This window comes from Podarcis bocagei, assembly GCF_964188305.1.
Source record: "Podarcis bocagei genome assembly, chromosome: 3".
NCBI lineage: Eukaryota > Metazoa > Chordata > Lepidosauria > Squamata > Lacertidae > Podarcis > Podarcis bocagei.
Genome location: NC_138127.1, coordinates 76,370,262 through 76,392,043, shown reverse-complemented (window position 1 = coordinate 76,392,043; position 21,782 = coordinate 76,370,262). Strand labels below are relative to the sequence as shown.

The 21,782-nt window shown below is 42.1% G+C and overlaps 1 protein-coding gene across 1 annotated transcript in view; it reads left to right on the top strand.

The window, feature by feature from the left end:
- ALK (ALK receptor tyrosine kinase) overlaps positions 1-21,782 on the top strand; it is a 600,993-nt gene that overhangs the window by 157,958 nt on the left and 421,253 nt on the right. Inside the window, exon 2 of the mRNA XM_081186349.1 lies at positions 7,500-7,619. Within this exon, the coding sequence (XP_081042475.1) occupies positions 7,500-7,619 (120 nt within the window). The remainder of the gene's footprint in view (positions 1-7,499; positions 7,620-21,782) is intronic.

Sequence of the window (21,782 nt, the reverse complement as noted above, 5' to 3'; positions counted from 1 at the left end):
GAAAATCCAGCACTTTTCTGCCCCATTTATTTCAACATAGCAGAATTAAGCATGCTTTTTACCCCTCTCATTGAAATAAGTGGGGGGAAATGTGGCTGAATTGTGACTTTACATTGGGAGTTAAGACCAATTCATAGACAAGGCCAACCATGTAGCCAGCTTGTTTGTCAGGTGACTATTGAGATGGATGAGCTCTCCCAAGCTCCCCTCAGATTAACTCAGAAATGACCCAAGGTCTTCAGGGGGTAAAGAGTAGAAAAAGCATGGAACATATTGGGGAGCCAGTCTGAAACTTGTAAAACTGACACACACACACACACACACACACACACACCCTGCAAAATTTGCAGGGAGCTATATAAAGAGGTTCATATAAGATAAGAGTACCAATGGCTACTCTTACCAGTATGACCAATTGGAGAGTGCTGTTGTGCTCATCTTATGCTTGTGGGGCTTTCCATGGGCATCCATGGAAATTTCTATAAGCATTGCAGAGGGTTGGACTGGATGAACCTCGGGATACCTTCCAACTCTACAGTTCTATGATTCTGAGATCTGGTTGGCCACTGTGACAACACAGTGCTGGACTAAATGGGTCTTTGGTCTGAACCAACAGCAAGGCTCTTCTTTTGGCTGCAGGGGCAGGAAAAACTAGGCTGGGAAAGAGAAGTACATCCCCCGTCATGCTCTATGTGTCTCCACAAGGCTCTGTCTCCTTCCTTCTGTGCTCACAGGAGACTTTGAGAACATACCATACATGGGTATGCATGCAAAGGATCAGAGAGTCAGCTAATACTGGGCTTGCGTGTGTACACAGTGGGTGCATTTCTAGTGTCTGTTCTCATGGTCTGCTGAATGCAGTTCTGTCCCTCACCTCCATGCATATTACATCACTCCCCATTGACTATCAGAGAAGGGCCCGAGTGTTGATACAGGCGTTTATTTGCTGCATGCACAGAGATGCACGCTTACTGTAAAATGGGCTCATAGAGTCATTATTTCTCAGCAAGTAGTGACAAAATGGAGCACAAGGTAGGAAAAAGTAAAATACAAGCCAGGAATACAGTGGTACCTCGGGTTACATACGCTTCAGGTTACAGACTCCGCTAACCCAGAAATAGTGCTTCAGGTTAAGAACTTTGCTTCAGGATGAGAACAGAAATAGTGCTTCGGCGGCGCGGCGGCAGCAGGAGGCCCCATTAGCTAAAGTGGTGCTTCAGGTTAAGAACAGTTTCAGGTTAAGAACAGACCTCCGGAACGAATTAAGTACTTAACCTGAGGTAGCACTGTAGCCTGTTCCTCCCTCCTGGATTAGACCTTTCTCCTTTAAGCAAACTATTTGGGAAGTAACTGGGCTGTTGCTTAATCAGGGGCCTTATGAAAACTGCTTCTGAGAAGGAATCTATGGATTTGGCATAGCAGGTCTAGCCAAGGAGATGGGCCTGAGTTGTACCAAAATCGCAGTGGAGCTAAATTAAATATGGCCCATAGGGTGTTTGTAAGGAAATAATTAGAGGCTCTCATTTTTTCTTCCAAAGTCAGAAACTCTGTACCCCTGACCTACTTAGACTCTTGTAATTGAGCTTTTTGAAGTATACTTGTAAGAGTTCTGCTTTCTGCATCCATTCTTAGAGTCGCTCGTGTGGAAAATGAATAAAGAGGCCCTGAATTACTACTACGATGAATTCCTGGCTTTTATTCAAACAACTGTTTGAGAGTAATTTTGCAATATATCCCCCAAGCTCAGTATGTAACCAAGTGGAATTTGACCTACAATCTTGAAACTACAATTCTATTATGGCACTTTAGAGCTTTGAAAAATGCCTGCTGCCTTGGTATCCTACCTGGCAGAAACACATTACCCAAAGGATGAACCTGCAGCAGTGCCTAGAAATAAGGTGAAGTTTTGCTCTGGCCAAATTTGCTGTTTTACAAAAGTTTTGTTCTTGGTCTTCAATAGCTGGGAATAGGCATCCTCCCGAATATAATGTTTCAAAATGTTGTCTACGTGTTCTCTAAACTTGCAGAACAAGCAAACAAAAATACTTTATTCATAAGTGTGGTTTGACTGTGGAGTTCGCCATCGGCTGCTATTGTTATCTCTGATCCACACCTTCGTTTCATCTCAGACTCCAGCAGGTGGCCTTGGAGAAGGAACTTTCTCTGAGCTTCAGCTCTCATAATTCAATATGAGGTGAATAACACTGACCCACCTTACAGGGTTGTTGTAAGAAATACCAAGATAATGTAAGTGATCACTTTGTACACTAAAGCATTATTACTTAAAGTATTTTTGCTATTCTCCAGAGAGCCAAGGATACTCATAATACTCATGATACTCCTACTCCTGCTAATAATTTATTTTTATACCCCGTCAATCTGACCAGGTTGCCCCAGTCGCTCTGGGCAACTTCCAGCAGAAATGTTGTTGTTGTTGCTGCTGCTGCTGTTTATTGAATTTATATACTGGAGGTCTCAGGGTGATTCACAGATTAAAATCAAAATATAAAACCACAAAATACAGGAAACAACAACAACATCAAACATAAAAAGCTTCCTGAAACTGGGCTGCCTTCAAATGTTTCCAAAAATGTATATAGTTTAACTCTTTGACATATGCCTGGAGGGCATTCCACAGGGAGGATATGACTTCCAAAAAAGTTTTCTGCCTGGTTCCCTGTAGTTTAACTTCTCATAGTGAGGGAACTGCCAGAAGGCCCTCAGTGCTGGACTCAGTGTCTGGGCTGAACAACATGGGTGGAGACACTCCTTCAGGTATTCAGGGCAGAAGCCATATAGGGCTTTTAAAGTCAACACCAACACTTTGAATTGTGCTTGGAAACATACAACATACTGGAAGCCAATGTTGATCTTCTAGGACCAGTGTTATGTAGTCTCAGTGGCTGCTCCCAGTCACCAGTCTAGCAGCTACATTCTGGATAAATTGCTTTTCATATCCAGGGACTCAACATGCTATGCTCTTTTTTATCTTTATCATACAAACATCTAAGGCAGTTCTTAGAGTGCAGTAGTAAGATAAACTTGCAGTATAGTACATTTTCTGCTAGAGAACTTCATGTGTGTATGTTCACCTGTATGTAAATACAATAGCACACCCAGAACCTTGCCATTCATTTCATTGGGACTTCCCAGTGACCTTTTGTTTTGATATAGAAAAATGTTTTGAGCTCTGACCTACAGCATATAATAAAGTGTCTCCACATTTCAAAATCTGCAAGAGTTTGCTTCTATGATCATTGGTGTTGAGGATCAAACCCTTTAAATTGTTTCAATATCTGTGCATCTAGTGAATCTAGTGTTTGAGATAAGATCAAGAGCATCACAGTAACTTGGAACGGGACCTTGACTGTGACTGCCCCTTTTCTGCATTCCTGTCGAGATATGACAGGTACCCACTACCTGCATTTTCTGGAAACAATGGGAGTTGGTGGGTTGCTAGCAGCAACCACCACTGAATTTTTTCGAAACATGTTCTTATATCGCCTCCTTCTTTGACAGTATTCATTTGAAAAGTTTCATCATATTCTAGGCACCCATTCGTGTGAATATGCAAAAGGCTTTAACAATAGGTTTGAATTATTTAAATGTTCTGCATTCCCAAACCCCTGTCATTCAGGGCAGCTTTGCATCCCCTGAAGTTTTATCATTTTCTCACAGAAATATCCCCATGTTGATGTTGGTGGCATGGGATCTGTGCTCCAAAGGCACTTGCGTTCTTGAGGAAAATGCAAATTACTTGCACATTTAGAATTCAGGATTAGGCCTCATCAGTAAATCTTAGACCGCAGGCCAAAGCACACCAGTGCACCAAAAGGAGACTGCTGTTGTGCTGTGAGAAATGATTTTTTCTTTTTAAAATGAAGGCATCTGAGTGCCTAAAGTACATAGGCCTTCAGAGGAGCTTTTGCCCACTGCATCTCTGCACAGTTTTGTGCTCAGGCTTTGCCTATGTCCCCGTCATTCCCTGCTGGGGCTAGGCAGCTCTACCACATCCTTGCATTAGATGTGATGAGGTAACATAAAGACTTTCAGTGCAAGGATACAGCACAATTAGCTTCCCATGAAGCAGACATGCTCAGAACTCTCCCAGAAACATGGGTAGGTTTCTTTTACTCTTTACACCAAACCTTTTGAGCCAGAAGAGTGAAAATTGCCTTCCTTCAGAAAGTTTGGGAAACTCTGGGCTGAATTAATTGTCTTGTGGTCAGCAGCAGGAGTTGGGACTTGTCAAAGCTCCTTGACCTGGCCCAGTGCCCAAAACTGACCAGAGATGTTACAAGGACCTCCCATTTCTTAGCATGAAGAACTCTGAAAAAACAAAGCAGTGACTTTTTCATACTCAATTTAGCCACTCTGGCATTGTAGTTCATTTGGAAGGGGACAAATGAAGTGGGCTGTGATGAGGGGGAGGAGAAAAGGAGCTGCAGTTGGATGGTGGTGTAACAGCTAAAGGACATAGATAATTCTGCAGGCAATCCTGTATTACACGCCTCTTGTTGTTTAGACATCCCTTGCTTATATGTTGCATCATATAAGCATACCAACTCCAGAGTACTAGTACTAGTCTCTGAGTATCTGAGAGCAGTATTTGGCTCTAAGTTGTCCTTTAGGCAGGAATGTCAAAAATGGCCATAGTTATTAAAGCAGAATTTAAATGAAAAAGCTTGGAGAGGTTCAGCATGCCTTCTCTTCATGGTTTAATGTGCCCTGCCAAACTCCCGGCTACTAAAATTTGAGCCGTCAGCCTCCCGTTATAATTCATTCATTTATTTAAAAGGTTAGTATGGCTGCAGAAAAGTGATAAAGCACCTTTAACCAGGGAGCCAGGAAGGGTAGTTGCATGTTCCAACCAGAGTAAAAGTTCCTCGGTATATTTTGACTTTGAGTCCTGCATCTCCAGAGGATACACAATGAGGGGGGAAAGGGAAAGCGTTTTTCCAACTGCAGAATATCCAAAAAAATAATTTTTCATTGGATTATTTTGGGAGCACTCAGAGGCATTTTCTTTCAGTCTTATAGGGCTATTGCAATGAAGCCCTGGAATATCTGGGAGTAATATTGTCATGTAATCTTCATGAAGGTTGTTATTTGCTGTGACAGTTGCCATTCCTAGTTGCAAACGACTTCTGCACATTCCCCCCCCCCATGCTTAGGGGCCATTATGGCTCTTGCCTGGCTACTTGAACAGTAGGATAAGGTGTTAATATAATATTTTAACCTTTCCTGGATCAAGGAATTAGAGGGGGCTCAGATATCATACAGCCTAACCCTGCCCATAAATTCACAACCACATTATCAGAAAGTTATAAGATATAATAAAAACGAATCTATATGAAACTATGCCTCTATGCTGCACTCCTCTGAGGTCTGTTCTAGGTGGCTGTCTAGTTGGCTTAATGATAACACAGGCCGTGGGTGTTTGGGGAAGAATTGCTGCTCCTTGGGCTTCTGAGTCCATGCTATCACTGTACCTCTCTGTGTTATGACAGCTTGCCTGCTTTCTAGGCAGAATATATCAGCAAGGATTAGCACTGGGAGTGAGGTGGGGTGTGGGAGTTTTGGGTTTGCCATGTGGTTGGCTGGCATTGCTGTACATGACATTTGTGTTATATATATATATATATATATATATATATATATATATATATATATACACACACACACACCTGGTTTTATTGCAGGTAAGGGGCGTATGTGTACATTGGTGGCTGACTGAACCAATATTAAGGCAGAGCAGTTTCGATAGGGGTCATTCCAAGCACAGAGAACAGCTTAGCAGGAGACACAAGAGATTAGAAGTGAAAGACCAAAGTACAATTTTAAGTTGAATTGTTCTGATGGCAGACTGCTGCAATTTTCCTCATGAAGCCAATAGGAGTTATGTGAGAATGTGAGGACTAGCCTTCTGTTGCAATCAGGCTGGTTTTCTACCAGTTTCAATTTCCTTCTTACACTTGAAAAGAAAAAATTAAGCTGTCAAACACAAGCTATTAAAATGTAGGAGCTAAGAGTAAAAGGCCTCCATGACACGGCCTGCGTTCTGTGCCCCTGTTTTCTGTTGAGTTTACCTGCTTCCCTGATCAGAGCAGCAGAAGTGCTAATCTCACACTTTCAGAATCATGCTGGCCTGGCAGGTGTTTGGAGTGGATAGAGATGAAAATATACCATTGCAGCTGATGTGGGGTCATTGGGACATGATAATCCCCAAAGGCTTATACCGAACATTCTAATTTGTGACACTGAAATTCAGCAGGGTGTGAAGGTACCTGCTCTATGAGCCAACTCTCCAGAGGCTAAAAATAAAGTGAGAAATGCTCCGAGGTCAGACCTCATGCCAAGAATCTGCTACTTCAGCCAGATGATATTGCCTGCAGTTCTGTGCTGGAGTTAGTTTTCCTTCCCTATGGAAAGAAAAAAAGTAAATATTACTTTTAACTTTACAGTCCTGGCTGTGGATGGTGATGGAAATAATATTATTTCATGCTTTAGCAATTATATTTTGCAAATCTGGGCTTCCAGTATTTTACCTATTAATTCAAGTCAGTGGTTAACAGTAGGAATTATATTTGCCACTAAACATCTGTGCAGATGTGTGTGTGTTATGTGACTTGCCTTGATTGCTGTGTTTCACGTTCCTACCACGAACAGGTGCCTGTACGTCAGCACTCATGTATGCTTCAGCCTTTATCATATTGAGAGCCATACGCTTGGATTGCGTGTCTGTTCTGTGATGATAGCCTTCATAGCAGGATAGAGAATAAAGCCCTTACAGCAAACCCTTCGCTAGGATGTGGTGATGAGAGCACCCAACTAAAGAAGTTTGAAAACAATTTCACAACACCATAGGCATGGATGAAAGTCATCATGAAAAACATGCCCACTTCACTTTGACTCAGTTCTGATTTTAACCCACAATAGCAATTGCGAGTACAGAATCATAGGTTGGCATTTTCTCTGGTTAGATATGGTTTCCATTTCACATTCTAGATTGGTGAAAAGTTTGTGCTGCTAATTAAACTTGCATTTACAAAGCTGACCAGGTTTCCAACAATTGTAATTGCTCTGTTCCAACAAGCATGACTTCCCCCCAATTCACTTCTGGGAAAGTTTCGTATGGGAGGAAGCTGGCAACTACTGCCCAGTGTGCCTGGGGTGTCTTTGCTTTTATGCGCACCACTGAACCGTTGGGGCATTGCTGTCAGGTTTGACAGCACTGCTAACCCCTCTCCCCACAGGTGATCAGCAGTAATTTGGTCTTGCATGTGGCACTGAATGTGTAGCTCACGGTTGCATATCAGTTTCTCTGAACTGCTACTATTGGGTAATGTTGGTTAATTGCTATTCATGCTCACTTGCAAGGATCATTTTAAATAGATGTACTAAACAGAATGTTTTTTTTAATTTCTGGTTGGCATATGCTATTCTTATATTAATATAGCAACTTTTTTTGCATCATGATCTCTTTCTTTTATTGGTAGGTGTCAACATTCCAGAATCTCCAACAAATATTCCTCCACGTTCTTTGGATTTTACTGCTTGGAATTTGTCCTGGGTCATGAGAGATTCCTACCCTTCCTTTGTTCCCAGAGGGCGGCACTGTAAGTACATCCATCTTACATTCCCAGTAAATGATCCTATGTTAAAACAAATGACCACCTAGATAAGTTTTCAAATATGGTGTTTCCTAAAATAATGCCATATCATAAATGATTTCAGGTGATCATCCAGTGTTCTGTTAACTTAAAGATGAGCTCACACGTTAGTGTATTCATTTGATAACCTTGTTAATCACTCATATGAAAAACTGGCATTTTATTTGTTTGTTTGTAGAATTTATTAGCAAAAGATTTTTGGCATGGTAACATACAGAAATTGTGCATTACAACATTAACAGTTTCAAGTAACACATAGCCCTAATGATAAACAAATAAGTTTAATATGTTTTAAAAACTTTTTAAAAAATACACAAAGATAGTAGCATGAAAATAGCTGCTTCAAATGAGTTAGTGACCAAAGTAGTGTGTTGAAAATGCCTTGACAAATAGAAGAGTCTTAACCATCCAGCAAAAGACAAGTAGTGACTCTACCTGGAAATCATCTTTCAAAAAGATATCCCACAAAATGCCCTACTCTGAGCACTACTGATTTCAGCTGGCAAATAGATAAATGAGCAAGGGTTCAGTTGCAGTTCTTTAGGCACAGGGAAGTTTATATGGGTGAAACTGGTCATATGTTATTCCTGCATTGTAGGGGGTTGAACTAGATGTACCTTCTAACTCTACAATTCCATGATGAGTTGTTTTGTACCATTTCTTCCATAACCCCAAACCAGTCCCAAAAATGGGAGCCCCATTGTGAGAGGATTAACCTTATCATACACTAACAATCATCCATCAATGCCCAACCTGAATTTGTATGCACTGAGAAAAGGGGTAATGTTAGCAAAACACACATCCTTCCTTGTTTTGCTTTAGATCAGGATGGGCAATTTCTGACCTTTTATATCTTGCTGGTCTACAAGTCCCTGTTGGAGATTCATTCTCCGTGTCTGCAGTCATGGAATTGTTGTCTATCACATGATGGTGTATGTTTTCATTCCACAGTGTGGGAAGTGATGGAGACAGGATGTTTTGATGTTACTGTGTTCTGTGAAGTGGGACTATTGTCCTTTCCCCCCCTCTCTTTGCTGTCTGATGAGAAAGAGGAAGGAGCTAAGCCAGAATTTTCCAAGTGTATTATATGTAAATAAACGTAGATTAGCCATATGCTGAGCTACTGAGTTCTGTTACGCAAAATGTGAATACTCTGCGGATCCCTGAGTGTGCTAATGCCTTTTGGCATCAGTCGCTGTGATGTTCGGGCAGAGGAAAGCTTTTGAAGCTCCCAAACGACCAACCAGGAGGGAGAGAACATGCCAGCCGCGCATGTGTCTCTGCCTGGGTCCTACACGAGAATAGGACACTCCTAACAGTCCCATCATACCTGACCACTCATCATGCTGGCTGGGAGTTGGGAGTCCAACAGCATCTGGAGGGTCACAGGTTCCCCTTTGCTGATTTATACAGTGATTTAATTTCACTGCAGTTTCATCTTGGGAGAATTACTACTGCAGTACAATATTAGCACATTGTAGAAGGAATACTAGGTATCAAAATAAAATTAAAAAAAATGGAGGGGGCACACTTTTGACAGTTTATATCAAATTAGGCCATGGCAAGATCCCCAGGAATTATAGTGTGGAAAAACATGACATAGCCGAAGTATAAACCAACACAGTGGTTTTCTGCTTTTGCCACTAAATTGTGAATTATGAATCTGAATTGTACCATTAGACTGATTCTGAGAGGACATTTGGGCTACCAGCAATTAGCAGTGGGACTGATGTGTTCTAAACCAATGTCTTTCTGGCCAGTGGTGTAGTGTGGGGGGTGCCAGGGGGGCCGGCCGCACCGGGCGCAACATCTGGGGGGGCGCGCTCGCTGCCTCCGGAGTCGCCGAAGAGCCTCCGGCGCAGGCTGTGGCAGAGCCCCATGTCTCGTGGAACCGGCGAGCTGTGCGGGCGTCCGGGCTGAAGGCGTCCGGCAGGCAGCAGCTCTCAGCCCCGCGCGTCAGGGCCGCGGAGGACGCGCCAGGCAGCCCCTCCTCACAGCCCCGCCTCCGCTGCTGCTGCTGCAGCTGCTGGGCCATGTTGCATTTTCCTCGCCTCTCTGCCCCCCTCCTCCTCCGGGCAAGTGGCATGGTTTGGGCGGCAGCGCCAGCGGCAACTCACCTCAGATCGGCAGGTTAGGGGTTGGGGGGGCGCAAATTACTTGCCTTGCCCCGGGTGCGGGGGCGCAAATTACTTGCCTTGCCCCGGGTGCTGACAACTCACGCTACGCCGCTATTTCTGGCTCACTGTTCTGTGAGGTTTCCTGGCTTCCCATATGGCAATATTGGAAATGGACATTTCACATAATTGTTCCCTTCAGAATTTTCATTAGTCTTCACTGCCTTAAAAATAATCCTACTATGTATTATTTTTTGTTGATAGTGAGCCATTTTGGAAGCTTGTTGTTAGCTGGAAAGGTGGGATAAATATATAGAGAGAACAACCTTTCCATCCCTAGCTACTACTGTAAGTATATGTAGCTGAAACAATCCCATATCCTACCTCCGATTCCCTCCCCTTCCTTTGTTACTTTTTAAATGTCTATTATTAGACTGTAAGATCCTTAGGGAAGGGGACTCTCAAAGTACCATATTGAAGGCATTACAGTATATTCATAAAAAATAACTAAAATACCGAATGTTGGAAATTACCTTAAGATGTTTGCAAAGGGTGGTATGAAAGCATTTTAAATCAATAAAAATTAAAACAAATATATCTTGTGTTAGGACAGGCAACCCTAATGAACAGCCTATTCAAATGGCTGTTTGTGGGTCGGGTACCACTTGTCTGTGTTTAAAGGAAGGCCATAGCTCAGTGGTTGAGCATCTGCTTTGCACATAGAAAGTCTTAGGTTCAATCCCTGGCAACTCCTGGTGGAACTGGGAGAGAAATCCCAATCAGTGTAGACAACACAGAGCAGATGCACCAGTTGCCTGACTCTGTACAAGGCAGCATCCTTGGTTCCTGCACTGACATAATTGTAATGGACAAAGCAGGAGAAATTGCAGACACTTCAAATGGTATGATGATGATGATGTAATTATTGCAAAACCTGCCATCACTGGTTTGTTGAAAACACCAGTCTGGTAGCCAACTGCAAAAGGGCATGTGAGTCACTGGCGCCATCTTTTAACTGATGTTTGGCGTCTGACTTCACTATGGAGTCAGTATGGACTTTATTATAATGGTTTCTTTCAGAGTAATATGGGTCCTGCATAGGCATTCTTGCAGTCCTTGTGGCTTCCGGAAAGGCTATATTCAGCATTCCTTTTGGAAGATGAAGGAGGATGAATCTATTGCCAGCCTCTTGTGGGAACAGATGAGGTGGAAAAAGGCTAATAAGATTTACTCACCCCAAGCCTCTAATTATCTGCTTGAGGAAAAAGTTTGACCTACGTGTGTGAAGGCATCACATATTTCTCTAAATTTATGTCTTAGCCTTTTATGTTGTACAGTACACATTTGTTCAAATGGCAGAGAATATCTGCTCCCTGCTTTTGTATCCACCTGAACAATGAGAACCCTCTAGTTTCATCTTAGGCTAAGAGATTTTTCTTCTTCTTGTGCCTTCTAAGATATTAATCATTTCATCCAGCAGAAAGCATTTGGTTTAGAAGTTTAAATAAAGTTTAAACCCTAACATAACTCCATTTGTTGTATTAGCATGTACATAAATGAATATTGCCTCATTAATGCACACACATTGCCATTTTGCAGATTTTAAAACTGAGCTAAAGTGCAGCTAAACTATTTGTTTAAGGCCTTTCAAACCTCACAGGCCTCTTTTTCTAAAGATCTCTCCACTCCCATATAAGGAATGAATAAATCATTTCCTAACAGTTCCCAGCCTTGTTGCCTGATTAAGATTACAAGTGTGTGTTAATAAAAACTTCTATTAAAACTTTGTTTGCCTAATAGTCTGATGGGACCCTTCTAATTAAGTGACTGGCACTGCTGAAGTGAGGAAATATTAGTCTTCTTAATTATTTTTTTCCTTGTTCTGTTAATTGATTGAAAGCTGAAATAAATTATTTTTATAGTATTCCCCCTCCCCTGCAATACACACCCACACACACATACACAGAGGAGAATGGAAACTTGAGTCTTGACTGCATTTCTAAAACTGCATATTATAGTACAAGAGAAAGTCATCAGCTTCTTTGAAACTGCAGCAGGAATGATATAGTAACAGGTGTTTAGGCACTCCTCACTGTTTATTGTTAATACCACCTATTTCCATTAGTGGATGAATAACTGATGTTGATTACTGGTCATGTCAGTCAGAACACAGCTTCTTTATTCAGTATCACCTTCCTTCTAATGCCAGACTTGAACAGCCCACTGTCTATCAGTTTGGAAGTGAAATAGGGCTGTGCAAAAGTTAAAGTAGTGGTTTATGCATATGCAGTAGCACCTGTAGCTCTACAGAAGCATATCAGTTTAGAAGTTAAAAGGAAGAAGGAGCAGGAAAGAGCTATGAGTTCCAGAATCTGAATGGTGAGAATGATTGAGCCATCAAACACAGAGAATTTCGAGGGAAGGATGGAGGGAGCCGCAGACGGAAGGTCAACAAGTATCTCACTCGATTTGCCCCGGGGGAGGCCAGTTACCTCTGACTGCGAGCTGAGATACTGACAGAGAGAACTAGCCTGTCTGAGCCCCTAAGATGTTATAGAAACCTACAGGGAGGATTGCTTTTATTTTATTTATTTAAATATTCCCCCCACGCCCACCCAGAGCAGTTTACAGAAAGTTTTTTTAAAAATCTTCTTCTCTGGTCTGGCTTACAATATAAAAATACACAACACAAAAAGAAAATGGATTAGGAGGAAAGAAGAAATAAGCAAACTTGAGGACAAGTTTATGTTCAAGGGTCTGTGTGACATGAAGTTAAAAAACACTCCTCCCAAACCAGTCTGGAACAGGAGTCTTATGGCATTGGTCAGAGCTTTTGAGGGGAGCTTTCAGGAAGAGAGAGGGAAAAATCTTTACCACTTCAGAAGTGTACCCCAGCCCAGCAGCCAGTATGGTGTAGTGGTTAAGAGCAGTGGACTCGTAATCTGGGGAACTGGGTTCGCTTCCCCGCTCCTCCACATGCAGCTGCTGGGTGACCTTGGGCCAGTCACACTTCTCTGAAGTCTCTCAGCCCCACTCACCTCACAAAGTGTTTGTTGTGGGGGAGGAAGGGGAAGGAGAATGTTAGCTGCTTTGAGACTTCTTAGGGTAGTGATAAAGTGGGATATCAAATCCAAACTCTTCTTCTTCTTTTTCTGGGGGTACTCAAGGGCACGCAGAACACCTTTTTTCTAGAAGAAAAGCACTGTTTAAAAGTGTGGCAATTATTGTAACAACTTCATGGTGTATACTGGCACCTTTTTTTTCTAGAAGAAAAGCACTGCCAGTAGAAATATAGGGCTAGGCTTGTAAGTCAGAGCTTTCCAAACTGTGTGTTGCGGCAGTGTGTACGTGTGTCGCACAAACACTCCTGGGGCTGTAAAGGGGTTAGTTTAACCTCCAGTGTGCTAGTAAAACTGAATTACTGTGTTGCAAAATGATGCCAGTCTAAAAGGTGTTCACCAACATGAAAAGGCTGGGAAAACTCTGCTGCAAGTATACTTAGGACTTGAGATGTGATGGCATCATCTAGACTGACCAAACTGCGCCGTTCCCCAAGATTATAACGGATGCACTTTGTTTTACTCAAGGCAAGGCAACATATAGTCAGTAAGTTTTCCACTATTGCCTACCCCTTCTTTCAAAGCCAATCCAAATTCCATTGAGGTCATTAAAGGCACTCAATTAATTTCAGTTGGCTTACGGCCAGGTTCCCAGTTCTTAGAATGATTTCCTCACTGGCCTGTTGCACTCACTCCTCATATCGGCAAGTGCTTGAGATCTTGAAGCCAAGAGCTTCTTAAACATTCTCTCAGTATTGACTTAGTGTTGCATCTCCAGTTTCCATTGCTGATAGTACTCTAACTTGAGGCTTACATGATGCTCAGCACCCAGCCTTGTATTTTACTTCTTGGCTCAGCTGAGGTAATTATTAATCCACTCTGCTGTAAAATTATTCATAAAATGATAAATGATGCAATGCTATGCCAGTGCTTAGTATAGCTAAGACAAATTGACCATTCCATATATATGATCCAAGTTCAGGTATCTACATGTGGACCAGTGCCCAGTACTGAGAAACCTTTTGAGAAGATTGTGAAATTTGTTTCTTTCTGAATGCATCCGCCACTTTTCTCATATCTGTGTTCTGCAACTGTGGTGAACTTTGCATTGCATGACACGGGTTGACCTTATCACTCAATTTGATTTGTTTTTAGAATGCGTTACTATTAATTTACCATTGCCATTTTTTGTGGTTTATTGCTGTTTTTAATTGATATTGTATTTGTTTGTTTGTCATTTCTATTTATTAAATTTATATACCGCCCTATAAGGTAAAGGTAAAGGACCCCTGGACAGTTAACTCCAGTCAAAGGTGACTCTGGGGTTGCGGCTCTCATCTCGCTTTCAGGCCAAGGGAGCCAGTGTTTGTCCATAGACAGCATTCCGGGTCATGTGGCCAGCATGACTAAACTGCTCTGGCGCAGCGGAACACCGTGACAGAAACCAGAGTGCACGTAAACACCAGTTACCTTCCTGCCACAGCAGTACCTATTTATCTACTTGCACTGACATGCTTTCGAATTGCTAGGTTGGCAGGAGCTGGGACAGGGCAACAGGAGCTCACTCCGTTGTGGGGATTTGAATCGCCGACCTTCCAATTGGCAAGCCCAAGAGGCTCATAGATCTCAAGGCAGTTCACAACATCATATATCCTATCCTACCTTCAAAGAGCCTAAGAAGGAACACATGAGAATATCACAGTTTATCCTTAGCCTTAAAAGTTTATCCTTTTTTTTAAAAAAAAAAAGGTTCATCTGAGAGCTAGTGCCTGGCTTAGCTAACTCAGTGACTGTACTCTCATGCCCTCCTGTACTCACTGAGGCAAACAGAAGCAGTAATCCCTTTCCTGCTCTTTTAGGCCTGTAGCCAATATCCACTCTAGTACATGTAGGAATGGTTGAGCGACTCAATATTTTTGAATTCCTATAGGTACTGAACTGATCTACATATCACAGACTAATGTGCAGATAGTTATCCGCCAGCTTTTGTACTTCTCAAACATTCTGATATAGTTCTCAGCTAAAGGGAAAGTATCAACGTGCATTTTTTAAAAAGGTATATTTAGAAGCAATGTGTTTAGAGAAGCATATTTTGAGAGAAAATATGCAAATAACTGAATTTACATGTGGATTTAAAAAGAAAATTACAAATTAAGGAAGGAACAGGATGGAGTAGACTCACTGTGAACCCATGCAAAAGTGACACACACCAGCAAACTGTCTTATATCAAATTAGGGCATTGGTCCTTCAAAGCCAGCACTGACTGACAGCAGTTTTCCAGGATTTCAGACGTGTTCATCTCATGTGCTCAGACAACCCAGACCTTCGAATTTTCAGTTAATACCCAAAAGATTGAGTGCAGGTTTTTTAAGGGCTGAGCTCCTCTTTAGACTTCAAGGCTGTTTTCCTCCACAAAAGCTATTGAGCATCTTCCATTGCAGCTTTACAGATCTATAGAATTAAAGCTGAACTCTGGAACTCCCTGCCACAAAAAAAAAATTACTGTGGCAAAGAATTTAGCCATTTTTAAATACAGATTAGATATCCATAGAAAATGATGTCAGTAATTGGCAGCTGATTATTCTAATCTCCACTTTCATCTGTCACAGTTTCATTTCATTTCATTTATTTTTTTTCTACTGACTTTGCCCTTGCACTACCACTTTGTGACCAGTGAACCTAAGTAATTTTTAGCCTTCTCAAAAGTACCCTGGATCAGAATTCCTGATCTTGATTAGAATGTGATTCTAGGATGAAAAAGAACCCTGGCCAAAGATGCACCAGGCTGCAGGTGTTTTATTTGGACTAGTTTAGCAACATCTCAATGAAAAGCAAAGACACAGAATCACAGAATTGTACAGCTGGAAGGGACCCCAAGTGTCATCTAGTCCAACTCCCCACAATGCAGGAATTTCAATTAAATTTAATTCCTAAATAGTCATTTGTGAAAACCTCTGGTCCCAGTATATGTTAGAGCCAGGGCAAATTAACCCCTCTGCCTGAAAGGGACTAGGAAGAGATCGCCCCATCTCCATTCCTAGTGAATCTTCAGATGCATCTCTGAATTCTTTGCTGCGTGTATTCAGCTTGCCCAGGCAGCTCCCAACCCAGGATTACTCCTTGACCCCAAGAGCAAACGTATCAATTATCCCACACAGAAATCAATGCTAGAAGTTGGATCACCCTTCCCAGATGTGTGGATCCCTGCCTTCCCATTCTAGGTCTCTGAAGATACATTCAATTACCAGAATGGGAAGAGTCAGGGAGCAGGATGCACCTCTGATACCACCTCCATGCACCTTCTTAGGGAGGTGGGAGAGGTATTGTCAAAAGGCCAAGAGGGAAGCTTTCAAACTGGCTTTGCTTTTGAAATTAGTAACTGGAAAATCAATATGTCACTTCCCTGTCATGAATTAAAAGCTTATGGGCATTATAAATTAAGTATATAGAGGTTAGCCAGTGTTAATAGAGGTCCCCAGGGCTCACCAAACAGTACTTCTCCCAAGAAAGCAATTTAAACACTGTCTCCTCCCTAATGCATATCCTTGAATATTTATTTAGCAGGACTTACTGTAGTAAAAATGTCTCAGCATTGTCCATACTGCTTGTATTTGTGGATTACACTTGCCCAGGCCAGTGTAAATTATAGGCCTAGCTTTGCTCCTTGCAGTAGTGAACATGGGCTATATATTGAAAGGGAGTATATGAATTGCCCTGGAATGGGAGCATGAGGTTGATCATGGGTCACATGCTTGTGGTTTCCCAGCAAACTCTTCATACCCCAGAACAGCCAATAAAAATGCAAATGAAATGAAATCACTACCTGATACTTGGAGTCTAGACATGCTGACCAAACAGCATGCCAGAACATGGGCACATCAGTATGCTCAGAGGCCTCTCCATTCAAAACACCACAGAACTAAAGTGTCAGATCTTGGCATTTGATTAGGTCAGAAGGATTAGATCAGTGGTTTTAGCTAAGTACTATAGACCCCTGGTTTTTCAAAAGTCAAACCATGGACCCCTACTTTTGAAAATACTGGTATCTCTGTGGTAGTTTTTGTTATGTGAATGGAGCCACATTGCCTTCCAACATGTCGCATGACTTGTGCAAGAGCATGGTTCCCCAAAATGTATGTTTTTGGATGCGAGTACAGGCCCCCCTCAAACGGGATGTCCTGGACAGTTGATGGGTAAGTACCATGGACCCCTGGGTGGGTTATGCAGACCCCCTGGGATCTGCAGACCACTAATTAGGAACCACTGGACTAGATGATTTGAGCATTGTGCGTGTCGTTTCTCATTCTGTGCTATGCACCCATTTCTCTTTTAAGAGATTCGCCTTTTCTCTCCCCTGCACAATATTAACCATGGCAATAGAGTCCTGAACGTGTTTAGTAAATCCCACAGCCCTCAACATTTTTTGTTCTTGAGTTTTGGGGTGGGTGTTTTCATTTTGTATTTCTATGGTGTGAACCATCCTGCGATCTCAGATGAAGAGTGGTACACAAATTTAATCAATCAAGCAAACAAACAAACAACAAGGTTTACGCCTTAGACTTATGCTAAAGATTGCAGCCTCAGTTTGCTATAGAGATATATTCATTTCTGAAGAACAACTATAATGAAGACCAAAAAAAATGATTTCTGGTGAATTGTGCTGGTAGACAGTTTGTGATAAATTGTCTCCTTTTTGTAGTTTCCTAAACTTTTGGTGTCTTTGTCAAAAGACTTGAAAAGGAAAGCCTTATGTTTTAGTGTAAATGGAAAATCTGGATTTGTGATTCACCGGACCATAGCAATTCCTCCCAAGGCTTTACAATCTGTGGATTTCATACAGCTGCTGCATAAACATATACTGATATAAATCTTTTGGAAATCTCACTGCACAAAGCTACTGAGTATGCACTGTAGCTACTTCCTAAAATTCCATATCTAGTCATGTATTTTAGAGGTGGCATAAAAAGGAAAACTCTCCTGGTTTTTCTATTAAATTTAATTACTTTCCCTTACATATTTTCTTTCCCCAGATTGGAGGAAAAGGTGGCTTTTATTTAAACATGAAGAGCTTCAAAAGGCTGAGTGCACCTCGCACCACACCCAAGCTAAATAGCAAGTGTTTGGCATACACTGAAACAGGACATTGTGGTGTTGCATTAGAAATGTTCCTCAACTTGTATAAATAGTAATTCTAATTATGAACAACTCACCACTCACAAGTGCTAAAAGAAATCATATGTTTTCTACAGTACATTTTTGTGACAGCAAACTAAAAAATGGTAGGAGTAAAGGATTGGGCAGCTTACAAATGAGGTTATATACAGTATGTATAATGTGCACTTTGGCTGAATTGGGTTCCTAATCTTAGCTTCATCTGAGCTTTTAATTAAGAGTGTACCTTTAAGCTACATAAAGTAAATACAGTGCCTTTCAAAGGAAAATGTGTCCTGTTTGAAATCCCTTTCAAAGTTCCATGTATTGAGGATAGACTAGACCAGGAATATGGAGTATTAATCTTATGAGAATAATGAGATACTATGTACCAGACATTAGGAAGTAGTGATTTTGTCATTCCTTCTTTTGATTTTCCAGTATAGACCCGAACATTAATTGAAAGCACTGTCGAGAAAGACTAACATGACCAAATTAAAGCCTGTCTTACTGCAGCCTGCCTAGAAACATCAATTTTATGGATACCAAGTACAACTTAAGTGCCTGTTATTTTTATACGAAGCCAATTGAGGCTTCTCTGCTGGGGTGAATAACATATGCATGTGCAGGGGTAGCAATTTTCATTGGGTGTGGAATGAGTTTGAACCTCTTCTTCCCCTGTGGCATGGCCTTGATGGGGGTGGGAAGAGAAGCTAGTGCTCTCCCCAACAGCTGCTATTTAAACAGGTTTAGTAGGTGGTTGGTAAGAGTGGAATGGATGGTCCCTGAACACTTTCCCTTTGATGAACCTTTCCGCTTACTAAGATATTTTCATGAGGCACTCCTAGTTGTGTCGCAGTCTACTGAAGTCTTGCAACGATCTAGATCAGCCATAGGCAAACTCGGGCCCTCCAGATGTTTTGGGACTACAACTCCCATCATCCCTGACCACCGGTCCTGTTAGCTAGGGATGATGGGAGTTGTAGTCTCAAAACATCTGGAGGGCCGAGTTTGCCTATGGCTGATCTAGAGGAGGGTCTTTTATGTGGCAGTCAGCTTGGGAAACAGTCGCCCCTCAGGCCAAAATCTGTTGAAAAGGACTGCAGCTTAAAGGTAAAATACAAATTAATATGGTGGGTGGCTGCAGTCTCACCAACACTATGTTTTGTGACTGGCTAGCCTATAGACACATTAAAAAAACAAACAAACCAGGGGAGTCAGGGGAAGGGCAGGAGATCTGTGGCCTGGAACAAAAGATCTGGGGCCCTGCCCCCCCCAGGGTATTCCCTAACACCGCCCCTTTCTTTCCATGCTTCATTGCCTCTCTGCTCATCTCCTTTCAAACTTATCAGCCTAGCTGCTTTGTTACTTGTTGACTCATTTATTTGTTGGGCTCATTTACCTGCTTAGCTTCACCTCCTCCCAGTTCCTAGAATCATAGAGCTAGAAGGGACCCTGAGGCCACCCAAAAGCAGGACTGTCCACATGCTGGTTCCTACATATCACAGACTAAGGAGACAGTCAAATGTGAGCATGACACCATAGCTTAGGGCATAAGAAGTAATTCTGATATTAAGGAAAACCTAGCCCACACAGTTAGAAACTGTGTAGACTGAGTGTGTGTGTGTGTGTGTGCATGCATGTGTGTGCGCGTGCGCATGCAGGATTGTACCTACTTTCCTTAGTTGTGACTTATGGGTGTCTGTCAGTTCTGTGTGCACAGAGACTATGCATATATAGACTTCCGGGTTGGCGCGATCTGGAAATGGCGGATTCCCTCCGAGCTGCGGAGGGAATCGGCTCAACTGGGGACGGGTCTTGCCGCGCCGGCGACGCGGGGACCCTCAAAAACCGCAGGCGCTGAAGCCTGCGGACTGAAGACTCGGTGGGCACCTTAAGCGCCCCCCCGATTCACGAAGAGCCTTTTTAAAGGCTGCGGAGAGGATACGGAGGGTGGCGTGGTGCTGAGAGTCGATCGCTACCTCGGTTGAGCGAAGCCGCGAGCCATGACTGGAGAGCGCTGATTCCCTTCCTTGAAATTCGGACTGAAAAGAATAACCCGTGAGTAAAACGGAATTGGACTTTTTGAATATTATCCCGTGAATTTGAGACGACCGGGGTGTGTGCTAAAAGGAAGTCCGCACCCCCCCCTTCTTGCAGACGATCTAAAGCAACGATATAAGAACTAAGCTGGAGTGCCTACCCTTTGTGGGGTGAGTTGAAAAAGACATTAACTTCCAAGATTTGGCAAAAAGAAATTTTGAGCTGGAGAGTGGAGTGTTGGAAGCTTTCTTTCAGTTGTAAACAACCCCCCCCTCCCGGGCCCGGGAGCGTCCTGCTTTTGAGCTTGTGGAAGAGGTGTGGAGTTTGACAGCTGTCAAAGCTGTCAAACAGACAGTTTAAGTGGAAAAATCGTTATTTAAGATCCCTCTGGATTAAAATGAGTTGCAATTGAGTTAAAATTGTTGGAAACAAAGTAATAACAATAAGTTGGAGGATTGTTGGAGAAAGATTACTAAGTAACCAGATTCCCTCTGGGGGAATTCTGTGAAATTACAATGGCTGTGGATGGAAAGCTACTAGTGGAAATCGAAAGAATGTTTCATCTGGTGGGAGTCTTACAAGAGCAGAGTCTGGCTATGAATAAACAACTTATGACCTTGACTTCTGGAACAAGCAGCTCTGCTGAATGTATTGAGGACCTGGATGAGAAAGAATCCACAGCTGAATCGGAAATGATATCTAAAGAAGTGGAAGAGACTAAACAAGAAAAAGAGAAAGTAAAGTTGGAAAGTACCAACCAGAAGCTGACACCTATGGAATATAAACAAGGAGACTTTTGGATTACATCTAACACAAATCTGCGAAAGATGCAAAAGATGAAGGAGGAGGCCCCGGGAGTTTATGGAATACAGGAACTTAAAATAAAGAAATATGATGGGGGCCTCCACTTTGACTTTGATTCTGAAGATGCAGACTTTGTGGAAATTTTCCAGCAGCTGTTTCCAAATGTTCTTGTGGGAAGAGAATATGGTTGGATGGTGACAGAACTTTTTCGAGATTTGATGACCGACATAAAGGATTACCAACAAGACCGGCGGAGAGGGACTGAAAGAGACTTGAAAGCCTCGGACGTGAGGAACCCAGGCTAAGAACTGATATTTTGGATATGTACTGGAAAGGGACGAAAACCGGGGATGGGAGGGAGGGAAGAATAGAATTGTAAAAACACTCAAGACCTTTGGTTAGTTAATATGACTTTTATTGAAGACAAATTGGGAAATCAATGGAAGAGAACTTGAGTCCAACTTAGAAAAAATTTACTTTTTTTTTAAATAAAATAGGTAATTTTAAGATGATTAAGAAGAGAAATACCAATTTGCTGACACAATTCTGGGAATGGGGATGCATGAAGGGGGGTGGGGGGAAGTCAGGGAACAAGGTTAGGAAAGTAGGATTTTCTGAAATTATACATGTTTTTGTCTTTTGTCTTTTTTGTGTGTATTTGTCTTTATAAAAGGTGAAAAACCAATAAAAATTTCTATAAAAAAAGAGACTATGCATATATAATTTATTACATGCACAGGCTCTCCCTAAGCAACTAAGAACCCAGTTTTCCCCATTTATGTGGAGAGAACTTGTGCAGGTTGTACACATAACAGGGCTGCATGCACATGAAGCTGATAAATACATGGAGGTTCAGAGTAGGCATGGAGGGCATCTCGCACTGCTGCCACACATTTAGCCCACCTGCTTTGAAAAGAGCTAATCTCTCTCCTCGTTG